Source organism: Panthera pardus, unplaced genomic scaffold, assembly GCF_024362965.1.
Source record: "Panthera pardus isolate Hobbes unplaced genomic scaffold, ASM2436296v1 HiC_scaffold_20, whole genome shotgun sequence".
NCBI lineage: Eukaryota > Metazoa > Chordata > Mammalia > Carnivora > Felidae > Panthera > Panthera pardus.
In genome coordinates this window covers 42,396,396-42,408,457 of record NW_026526766.1, presented here as the reverse complement: position 1 = coordinate 42,408,457, position 12,062 = coordinate 42,396,396, and the positions used below count along the sequence as shown (strand labels likewise).

General features: G+C 41.4%; 1 protein-coding gene across 1 annotated transcript in view; it reads right to left on the bottom strand.

Moving 5' to 3' along the window:
- SH3GL2 (SH3 domain containing GRB2 like 2, endophilin A1) overlaps nucleotides 1–12,062 on the bottom strand; it is a 212,893-nt gene that overhangs the window by 36,895 nt on the left and 163,936 nt on the right. The window contains exon 3 of the mRNA XM_019415411.2: nucleotides 8,742–8,814. Within this exon, the coding sequence (XP_019270956.1) occupies nucleotides 8,742–8,814 (73 nt within the window). The remainder of the gene's footprint in view (nucleotides 1–8,741; nucleotides 8,815–12,062) is intronic.

The window sequence follows — 12,062 nt, the reverse complement described above, 5'->3', positions numbered from 1 at the left end:
TATCATTCAGGGCCCTTGTTTCTTTATTGACCATGTGTCTAGATGATCTATCCATTGTTGTAAGTGGGGTATTAAAGTCCCCTGAAATTACCACATTCTTGTCAATAAGGTTGCTTATGTTTGTGAGTAATTGTTTTATATATTTGGGGGCTCCCGTATTCGGTGCATAGACATTTATAATTGTTAGTTCTTCTTGATGGATAGACCCTGTAATTATTATATAATGCCCTTCTTCATCTCTTGTTACCGCCTTTAAAGTCTGGTTTGTCTGATATAAGTATGGCTACTCCAGCTCTCTTTTGACTTCCAGTAGCATGATAAATAGTTCTCCATCCCCTCACCTTCAATCTGAAAGTGTCCTCAGGTCTAAAATGAGTGTCTTGTAGACAGCAAATAGATGGGTCTTGTTTTTTTTTTTTATCCATTCTGATACCCTATGTCTTTTGGTTGGCGCATTTAGTCCATTTACATTCAGTGTTATTATAGAAAGATAGGGGTTTAGAGTCATTGTGATGTCTGTAGGTTTCATGCTTGTAGCGATGTCTCTGGTACTTTGTCTCACAGGATCCCCCTTAGGATCTCTTGTAGGGCTGGTTTAGTGGTGATGAATTCCTTCAGTTTTTGTTTGTTTGGGAAGACCCTTATCTCTCCTTCTATTCTAAATGACAGATTTACTGGGTAAATCTGGATTCTTGGCTGCATATTTTTTCTGTTCATCACATTGAAGATTTCCTGCCATTCCTTTCTGGCCTGTCAAGTTTCAGTAGAGAGATCCATCACTAGTCTTATCGGTCTCCCTTTATATGTTAGAGCATGTTTATCTCTAGCTGCTTTCAGAATTTTCTCTTTATCCTTGTATTTTGCCAGTTTCACTATGATATGTGGTGCAGAAGATCGATTCAAGTTACGTCTGAAGGGAGTTCTCTGTGCCTCTTGGATTTCAATGCCTTTTTCCTTCCCCAGATCAGGGAAGTTCTCAGCTATTATTTCTTCAAGTACACCTTCAGCACCTTTCTCTCTCTCTTCCTCCTCTGGAATACCAATTATATGTAGATTATTTCTCTTTAGTGCATCACTTAGTTCTCTAATCTTCCCCTCATACTCCTGGATTTTTTTTATCTCTCTTTTTCTCAGCTTCTTTTTCCATAATTTTATCTTCTAGTTCACCTATTCTCTCCTCTGCCTCTTCAATCCGAGCTGTGGTCGTCTCCATTTTATTTTGCAGCTCATTAATAGCATTTTTTAGCTCCTCCTGGCTGTTCCTTAGTCCCTTGATCTCTGTAGCAATAGATTCTCTGTTGTCCTTTATACTGTTTTCAAGCCCAGCAATTAATTTTATGACTATTATTCTAAGTTCACTTTCTGTTATATTGTTTAAATCGTTTTTGATCAGTTCGTTAGCTGTCGTTATTTCCTGGACATTTTTTGAGGGGAATTCTTCCGTTTCGTCATTTTGGATAGTCCCTGGAGTGTTGTGGAACTGCAGGGCACTTCCCCTGTGCTGTCCTGAATAACTTGCATTGGTGGGTGGGGCCGGAGTCAGACCTGATGTCTGCCCCCAGCCCACCGCTGGGGCCACAGTCAGATTGGTGTGTATCTTCTCTTCCCCTCTCCTAGGGGTGGGATTCACTGTGGGGTGGCGTGGCCCATCTGGGCTACTTGCACATTGCCAGGCTTGTGGTGCTGGGGATCTGGCATGTTAGCTGGGGTGGATTGGCAAGGTGCACAGGGGCGGGAGGGGCAGGCTCAGCTCACTTTTCCTTAGGTGACTGGCTTTGGGAGGGGCCCTGCAGCACCGGGAGGGAGTCAGACCCGCTGCCGGAGGTTTGGCTCCGCAGAAGCACAGCGTTGGGTGTTTGAGTGGTGCAAGCAAGTTCCCTGACAGGAACTGGTTCCCTTTGGGATTTTGGCTGGGGGATGGGCGAGGGAGATGGCGCTGGCGAGCACCTTTGTTCCCTGCCAAGCTGTGCACTGTCGTCCGGGGCTCAACAACTCTCCCTCCCATTCTCCTCCAGCCCTCCCATTCTCCAAGCAGATCTGTTAACTTATAACCTTCTAGATGTTAAGTCCCACTTGCTGTCCCAACACACTCCGTCCGGCCCCTCCATTTTTGCAAGCCAGACTCAGGGGCTCTGCTTTGCCGACGGGCTGCCCCTCCACCCCGGCTCCGTCCTGCCAGTCCATGTAGCGTGCACCGCCTCTCTGCCCTTCCTACCCTCTTCCGTGGACCTCTTGTCTACGCTTGGCTCTGGAGAATCCGTTCTGCTAGTCTTCTGGCAATTTTCTGGGTTATTTAGGCAGGTGTGGGTGGAATCTAAGAGATCAGCAGGACACGGTGAGCCCAGTGTCTTCCTACGCCGCCATCTTCCCAGCTAAATGAGGTAGGGCAAATGACTCAGGACAGTCCCAGAAACAGCAGGTAAAGATGTCTAAATGAGCAGGGATCATATCAAAGGAGGCTGAGGCCCAGTTGATGATGGGTGGTCCACTAGTGAGTAGATGACTGTGCCAAGGGCATCTTGGTGGTAAAATAATAGGTTAGCGCATGGCAACAGCACACTTCCCATTTCCTCAGAAAAATAAGTCACTCTCCACAAAACACCAGGGTTCCCGCCTCAGCTCTGCGTCTGCCTGAGGCGCCCTCTCTCAGATTGGGCCCGCGGCTGAAGAACCGCGGCGAGGCGCCAGTAACTCGGCAGGCCTTCAACACCGCGGACGCTCAACAGGCAGGGCGCGCAGGCTCACCTCAAAACGTTCAGGGCTATTAAACTGAGACTCCATTAGCTTAATTTTCTATATATATGCATATTTTAAATGCCTAATATCTGTTATGATTAAGTATATTTTAAATAAGGTCTGGCTTTAGCAACCCTTAGAGACACAGAAAATGAAGATCATTCATCTACCAGTGCCACCTAACTTAAAAATTATTTAAGGTGCCTCAAATATATTAGGAACCTATTAATTTTCAATATTTTTCCCAAAGATGCAGCGAAACTAGGAAAACCCTCTAGCCTTTTCAGTACAAACAGTGTATGAATTATACCACCTATCACCCAGCTTGTTTTCCACCCTTGAAAGATCCTACTCCTTTCAAGTTTGGCAATATTTTCCTGACAATTACTTTTGTAATCTGTCCTTTATGCATTTCCATTACTTTTCAGTGTCAGGACCTAGAAAAGGAAATGCTCTGGTTACCAGGCTCAGTACATATTATCCCTCATTCTTTAAGATAAAAATAGATACATTTATTTGTGCGTCTAATCGGAAGACATATTGAGGGCAAACAATGAACCAGGCACAATGCTAAGAGCCCTGCAAAACAAGATGAATACAACTCAGGACCTGCCCTCCAAGAAGCACAGCAATTTCAGTATGTTGTGGAGCCACAAATTTGAATACATAGATGTCAAACAATATATGTATTGATTTTCAGTCCACTGCCACCAAATATCTTATAATCAGTGTGTTTTCATCTTTGGAAGGAGCCTGTGGGAAAGAAGTATAACAGTCTTGGTGTAATATCTTTCCAGGAATTAATGAGATATTTAAAATTAATATAGCTAACTTTTACTTCCACAGGCAATATTCCTCAAATGAGATTTAAAATTATTACTAAAAAATTCTGAAGAGACACCAAATGACCCCGATTTAACACCCCAATGTGAGGCATGCTGGAGAAAGCTAAACCATGTAGGCCTTCAAGGGAAGAGCATTTCTGTAGAGAACCAAACCTTGACTGTGCACAGCGTTCTTCATGTTCAAACTGCTTTTTATCTATGCATCTTGGAAGTTTGCATAGGATTATGCAACTTCTCAGGGTCAGAACAACTTCTTAGTGCAAACTGAAAAAGCCTCTGTCACCATCACTAAGCTAAGGCTGGGAAGGAAACACAGCCAAATCTGGCCGTGTCTCTCATTCTATTTCAGGGGAAGATCTCCAGTATAGTGCCATGTAACACATTTGCAGAAGGTTAAAAAAAATTAAAGATATCCTGGTCTAAAATCCAGAGTCCATTTCTCTTATTGAAAACATAACCACCAATGTACATAAGCCAAGGAGCTAAGTATCAAACATACATCAAAATAGAATGAATAGCTTGAATGGTAAATTATCTAGAGCTGTCCATTATGGGAACCACTGGCCACATGAGGCTATTGATCATTTGAAATGTAACTAGTCAAAACTGAGATGTGTTGTACATATGAAATATACACCGAATTTCAAAACTTAGCACAAGAACAAAAAAATATAAAATTTGTCAATAGTTTAAATATTTGTTAAATTTTGGGTATGTTGGGTTATTTAACGTGGCTACTAGACAATTCAGAATTGCACATGTGGCTTGCATCTTATTTCTTTTTGACAATGCTGATTTAGTACTTTTTTCTCCACAAGGCATTAGACTACTCATATAGGAAAACTGATCTGTATTCTCCAATGATTTTGCTCTTAGATGCCATAAGAATATAAGGGCTCACAACTGCTACAGTACTTTTCATGTTCGAATTATTTCTTACCTAAGCAGCCTCGCAAATTTGTATTGGTTTACGCTGTTCCTTTCAGAATATTTCACAATCCGTGGTAAAACACTGCAGGAAGACCTGCAGACCTATGACCCCTTTCACCCTTTCTAACCGCATCAGTTAGCTGGGATTTCCAGAAGGAATTATCTGTGAAGCCCTCTAGACTGCTCTCCTCAGGGTGTATGTATCTTATGCTATTAGGCTGTGAAGTATCAGAGGGCAGGGGCCCAATCTTGGTCCTGTTTCTACCCCTAATGCATCTAAAGTTTGCCTTTGCATAAAAATAAATGCATCTGCTAAGTGTTAGTAACACAGGTAGAGCCGATGGTTGAGGGAAAAGGAAGAGCTTTTCCTTCTCTTTATATTACAGCACTTTTATCACATTAGCCAATGATTGTCAACTGTGTTTCATCATTTATTTGTTCAAATACCCTAGTGCCACTGCTGTCTGGAACTGAGCTGGGGGCTGGGGATGTGGAGATAAGACAGGCACAGTCCTGCCCTTACAGAGGAAGACAAACAAAAGTACACACATCACACACGTCTACAGTAAGTATGGCATGTGCCACCAGGGAAAAGCAGCTGGAATCGTGACAGGGAAGTTGACAAGGGAACCTAACTAGTCCAGGGGTCAAGGAAGGCTTTTAAATGACCTTTATCCTCGATCTGAGGGTACTATTTACCTGCAAGGTGGAGGGGAAAGGGCAAACTGACCATGCAGGGAGGGACCTTTAAGTCAAGTTAGAAATTTTAAACTTAGTCCTAAAAGCAATGAAAACCCATTGAAGGGTTTTATGCAAAATAATTATGTGATCGCAAGTACCTTTTAAAAATCTCACTCCAGAAATGGGTAAGAGTGGATATGGGCAAACACAGTGTAGAGCAAATTTATAGATTCATGAAAATTAATCAAACTCTCTTTGGTCATCATTTCAATACGAACTGGGTTTTACAAATATTAAAGATGTGTATGCTCCACAACCCACAAGATCTGAAAGCTAGAACATATCTCAGAATATTAATCTAATGGAAGATATTCTCAAAGTACCTTCAAAGCATGAATTTCCACTGAATCTACCAGCCTGTCCATGTAAATCTGTTGGTTGTCATCAGTCTCTGCCCTGACCCAAGCTCGATCTTGCTTATTCAGGACCAGCCTCTAGTGATACATATTGGTTGACCCAGCTCCTAGGATCATTGAGAGGCTGAGTGGTCAAAGTATTTACCAAACCATATGAGTTGAGAATATTCTCTCTGCTCTTCTGTACCTAATGACTGGGTGCCTGCGTGTTTGCTAGAGTGCTACATACCTTTGTCAAGGACACTTGAATAGCGAACTAATGTACTTTTCAAAAGTGCTTCAGCCAAGTGTCTGCTCTTAGGGTGAGAGATTCAGGGAGGAAGTAAATCATATCTATCATAGAACAATTAAATACAGATTGTCTAAATTCTATAGAATAACTATATGAAATTGTGTTTTGTTCTCAACTCCTCTAGGTGACACTTCGGTGGCCTGCCCATATATAACTGCTTTTTTTTTTTTAAGTTTATTTTTGAGAGAGAGAGAGAGAGCGAGCAAGCACACAAGTTAGTGGGGTTAGGGGTGGGGGGGGGGGCGGTGAGACATAGAATCCCAAGCAGGTTCCACACTGTCAGCACAGAGCCTGAAGAGACGCTTAAACTCCTGAACCATGAGCTCGTGACCTGAGCAGAAATCAAGAGTTCAATGCTTATCTGACTGAGCCACCCAGGCATCCCAATAACTCCTTTTCTAAAACCAAACTGGGATTTTCCGGTGATGGCCTTCATTGTCCTTCTTGGTGCCAAATGTGTATTCAAATTTCAAATGGCCATAAAACATGTTGACAGTTAATCAGCACATTCAACATTTTACTAAAAATGTCATTTTTAAAAATCCTTATCTTTCCCATTACTTCTTCCTGTAATCTTTTTTATTAAAATGAGTCTCAATCCCATAATTTGTCTCCTTTCTGAATTTCTATTGTACTCACTCTGACCTGGGTTCCAATTCCGCCTCCATCCTCTTCTAAGTGTGCGACTTTGGGAAAGTTTCTTAAATTCTTGGGCCCTTGTTTTTTCCTGCAGAAAATAAGGCTAGCCTACTGTATTAGTTTTCTAGGGCTAGCATAACAACTTGCCACACACTGTGTGAGTTAACACACTGAATTGACTCTCTCACGGTTCAAGAGGCCAGAAGCCTGAAATCAAGGTGTCTGCAGGACACCTCCCAGGCTCTCTGGGAGAATCCTTTCCTTGCCTCTTCCACCTTCTGGTGGCTCCTGGAATTCCTTGGTTTGTGGCCACACCACTCCAATCTCGGCCTCCACTTCACATTGGCTTTCTTTCCCATGTCTCTGTGTTTTCTCTTCTTATAAAGACACGAGTCATTTTATGTAGGGCCCACTCTGACTCCAGAATGAGTTCATCTCAAGATCACTAAGTAACATATGAAAAGACCTTATTTTCAAATAGGCTTATATTCTGAGATTCTGGGTGGCCTTGAATTTTGAGGGAGCATACCATTCAACACACTATACCCACCTACAACAGAGTTCCATTATACTCAGGAACACTGATGGGCTTACACTACAGATTTATGTTACAATGGATTTTTAGTCTCTTTTCCATAACTATGAATTGTTCACCAGTGCTTTATTTTTACAATCAGAAAAAAATGGTCACTTGTAGAGTTGACAGTGTAAATAATTAGCACTGTCTTACAAATGCATTAATGCGCAATAAACAGTATATTCTCCCTCCCTTACCCTATCATTATCTTAGCACCACACTGAGTTACCAGCACAAGTCATGTGTAAATCCCAGGAGATCAGAGAGTACTTCAAAAGTTCTGTGCCAAGATGAAGACACAAACTTCTTGCCCTTATGCACTGATCCCTTATGGTGAGGCAGGTGGAGCAGCCAGCTCTCTTCAGATCCTGACCTGTCACGGTTGTGATAGGAATAGTATGGCATAAATGAACATCTGAGAGATCCTTGCATCTCTGCAGAATATAATGGTCATAAAGAAGGCTCTGGTAAAACTTAGAAACTTCATTTTTTGCTATTCTTTGCCTTATTTGCTATCCATTTGGTTCGCAATCAGTTAAATTCCTTGACCCTACAGGATACTGTATTTCCTTCTGTATTTCCCTTCCGTGTATATTCCCATCTCTGATGTATTTTAAGAAGAAAAAAAAAATCAAGAATGTGTTCATCTTTTGAAACAGCAGCTGTGCTGTCACAGGTAAATAAAGGTTGAATGAGAGCTCAGGAGGCAGTAGAGATGGTCAGCACTTACTATTGCACTTGCCCACTCTTACCCCACACCTCCTTTTTTCATCTCTTGCCCACCAATGCTCTGTATCCAAACACACTAGGGCTGACACAGTATCTAGACCATCTTCCCTAGGACCACCAAATACACCAGCCTCCCAGCCTGAAGCTCCCAAAGAAACTAGTCCCAAAAGAAAGCAGCAGTTTTCTAAATATTCATACTTTTCACATAAATACATCCAGCCTTGCTTCAAGCTTCTATCAGTTCTAAGTTAGGAACTGATGTCAGGAAGAGTAGTGAGGAGGTCGATGACAGTGGCTGTTTTGCTTTGTTATACCTTGTGCCTATAGACACTGCCCTGTTCTGCCTGGTTCTCTTTTCAAGGGGTCGATCCATTATCTCTATTAAAACTTCCTTCTCTGAGAGTGTAACAAGTTAGCAGAAACAAATGCTGACCTGCAATGTACTGGGAGAAGAACTGGAATTAGGAACAACCCTCCAAAAACTTTAGTGATGCTGTATGAAAGAAACCCTCTGTATTTCACAAAAAATTTTTACTCTTTCACACCTTATAGGAATAGCTGTATCATATCTTAAAATTATCCCGTTTTTTTCTTACCATCCCTTGCAAATTAAAGTCTGGTTACTAACAGCTTGTGGCTACCCTGACATGATGTGGCTTCCAAGCTGTCCATGCTATACCATTTGCTAAATATCCTAGAGTCAGATAAAATATGACAGACTCCTTCAGTTACCTCAGTGTGAGCCTTAAAAAGTCCTCCCTCCTCAAAGTGCCATATACCAAGCCCTCCAGAAAGGTGGGCTGAGAAAGTAGAAGCACACCAAACTTAAATGTCTATTAAAGAGAAACTACAAGTTACCTGGAGGGATACCCTGAATATATAAAGTGGTACCTTACCTGGATTGGGTTGAAGGTATTCAATTGTTTTAGTCATTATTTCCATCACAGCCCTGCTGGTGACATCCACTTTCTGAAATAAGAAAATAAATATTCTAAGTCACAAGAATTATTCACTTTAGCACCTTAGCTCTTGCTTGAGTAGATCTACAACCACTGGTGCAGCAACAGAACCAGTCCTGCAGTGGACAGTGAGGGGCTGGAGATGCTCCAGTAGGAAGAATGGCTTTGCATTCAGCTCAGCTCCATCAAGATGTGGAAACCCTGTTTATTCAAAGAGGAATCTGGAATTTCCTAAAATTTGTTTCAAAATATACTTCACTATCTTCTGGCAAAATAAGGTGGAGATGGCTTCCTCTTCCCCTAAGTGGCCTGAGGTCGTCTCTGAAAATGGTCTACTCTTAACTTGACCCAGAAACCCCCCAAAAATCATGCAAATCAAATCTTTATATTCACTTTATAGAGCTCATAGTCAGATTAACCCCTACATGAGCTCACTCTGCTGCAGTGAGATAATTCTTACTAAAAAGAGCAAACTATTCCTAAACCAGAAGAGGACGTTGCATGCGCACAGGTGTGTACACACACACACACACACACACACACACACCCCTCAGGGAAAAAAACTAAAGAAACAAACACATATGGCCCAATAATCAATTCAGTATAAAATAAATGTAAATAAAAGTTAAAAAGGTAAAAAAAAAAAAAAAAAAAAAAAAGAAAGAAAGAAAAAGAAAAGGTGGAGATCATGAATCATATTTTGTTCCAGAGGCATTTATGGGATGTCTACAGTAGGCCAGGCATGGTGACAGGTTTGGGGGCTGAAAGAAAGAAAAATGCAGTATCAACTCTGTTTATTCAAGTACGAGATAGAACATTTTTATTTAACTTCTGAGGATATCCTAAGTATATAAAACTTTTGAGCAAACACTTCTAATCAATCCTTGAATTTTTGGTTCATTCCAAATAAAAATCCCAATCCTACAGTCTGTATCTGCAAAATTTTGAATGGTCAGCATTTGCATTCAGCAGGTCAGCATGTCCTCTGTTGGGCCCTCCTCCCTACATGAAGAGTCTGTGTGGATCCACTCCACATTTCCCCATAAAATGCTTTCCTTATCAACATGGGTGGTCCACTCACTCACTCTACAGGGTACATTACTGACAAAAACAAATGCATCCTCCTATTCAAGGTACGTGTGTGGGATAAATGATATAGATAGGCGTGAAAGAAATTTTTGATGGTAGAATTGCAGATATCAATTAAGCCCACGGGGATTTTACTGTTATGTTTTAACTGGAGTTCAAGAGCTCTTCTCTCAATTCCAAGAAATTTTTGAGTAACATACTATACACCTACATATAAAATCAGCCTTTTATGGATGGGTTAAGTATCTTTCATAATCAGAAACCAAACCATAAACCATCAGAAGATTTTATCTTTCAGTTTGGTTTTTCAATACTTAATAATTTCCTATTCTATGGCAGTCATATTGTTGTGTGTGTAAGGAGTTTCCTATTATTGTAATTAACAGAGGAGAACACTTTTCTTGTGGGGTTATCATGGGATAAAATTACCTCAAGAAGCACTCCTATTTCAGAGATGCCTGTCTCATAGGACATGTACCATGTCCTTCCAGTTGACTTGAGTTAGGAATATGCCTTAAGTGTGACCATGTACCAAGTAGTGTTTAGTACTACAGCGGGCAGGGGTTCCCTGGAGTTGTGCAGTACAGGATTTGCATGGCCATATGTGGAAGTACTGGCAGTATTAGCAGAATACCAATCAACCACTGTGTACTCAATGTCATGGAAGTGAATTAAGGGTTGTGTGCACAACAAACATGCTAAAAGTCCAGGTTACATTCATGACAGGAGGAAAACGCAGATCTCCTAAAGACTACATGATAGGGATAAGGGAATTGGATGTCAAACGTGTATCCAAAGATCCTGTGTGGCTATGATGGGAGGAAACAATTCTAAAGTTCAAGGTGTCTAAGAGAGTGAACCAGAGGAACTGACCATTTGATATTCTGAAGTCATCTGCTACTAGGATGCTAACCACCTCTAACTTTCCCCCATATCTGCCCTCAATCATAATTATGCCCAGCATCATCATAAAGCATTTTCTACTTGTCAGAAATCATTCTAAGAATTTTAAATACCTTTACAATTTAATTCTAAGAAACCCTGTGAAATAGATACAGAGAGGTTAACAAACTTACCCAACTATGGCTCTAGAGATAGTGTTCTTAAGTACCACACTGTAACTTTTTGCAAGAATAAGCTCCCCATAGAAGGACAAGGAACAGAAACATCTCCCAAATGAAGGAAGAGCACAAGTCAGAGCTGCAAGCCTCTTTATAACATCCCCCAGATGGGGCTGGGGATCTAGTAGTGGCCAACAACACAGGAGCAGGAGGGAAACACCTGCCATCCCGTCTTCTGGGGGGTTTTTTGGTGGTGTTGTTTTTTTTAAGTCGTCAAAGTCTGTGGAAACTTCATTCACAAGAACTATTCTACCCTGGGCATCTGCAAAATGGAGGCTCTCCGACACTGAGCTGTTTGGCTACAAGCCCTGAGTTACACAGGCTTCTCTACAGAGGCTGGATACCAGAAGTGCATATTTGGAGTGGTCCACAGAGTGGTCAGCAAGGAAGGTGTGAAAAATGGTTCTGATTTGGGGTATGGAACCCCCTTTCCCTTCTGGGCTCTTTAAATACACAGCTCAACTACTCAGGCTCTATTAATAGAGCCACTAGCTTGGCAAATGCCAGTGGTCTCAGGGGAGACACAGAACAGCGATGCCAATATTCGAGTATTAAGTTTGGTTCCCAGTGTGGAAATCAATCTTCAAAGGGAAGTAGGAATAAAAACTATCCAGTGTTCCCTGTGGTTTGACAGGGAACTTCCACGAAGGAGTCCATGCCACCCTGAGATCGTTATAGACTTTTTCTGCCCCACAAAGCAGATTCCTTCAACACTTTTAGTTACCTAAGCTATATATCACCATAAAACAAGCTCTAGCCAAACCCATTTGATCAGATCATAAAACAAAATTCACTTGAAATCCACTTCTGAAAACAACTTCATCCAATATATTTACTTATATACAGCGTTCACAAGAAATATCTCAAACAGAGAACAGCTTATCAGCAAATTCATTCACTAGCTCTTGCTCTTGATTTTACTCTGACAGATGTCACTTGATAAAGAACAGAGACTACAAGAGCATCTAATCCAAAGCCTTGATGTTTTAAATGTGCAAGTCTGAACTCAGAGAACGGAAATAAACTATCTGAGGTCACAGACCCATTA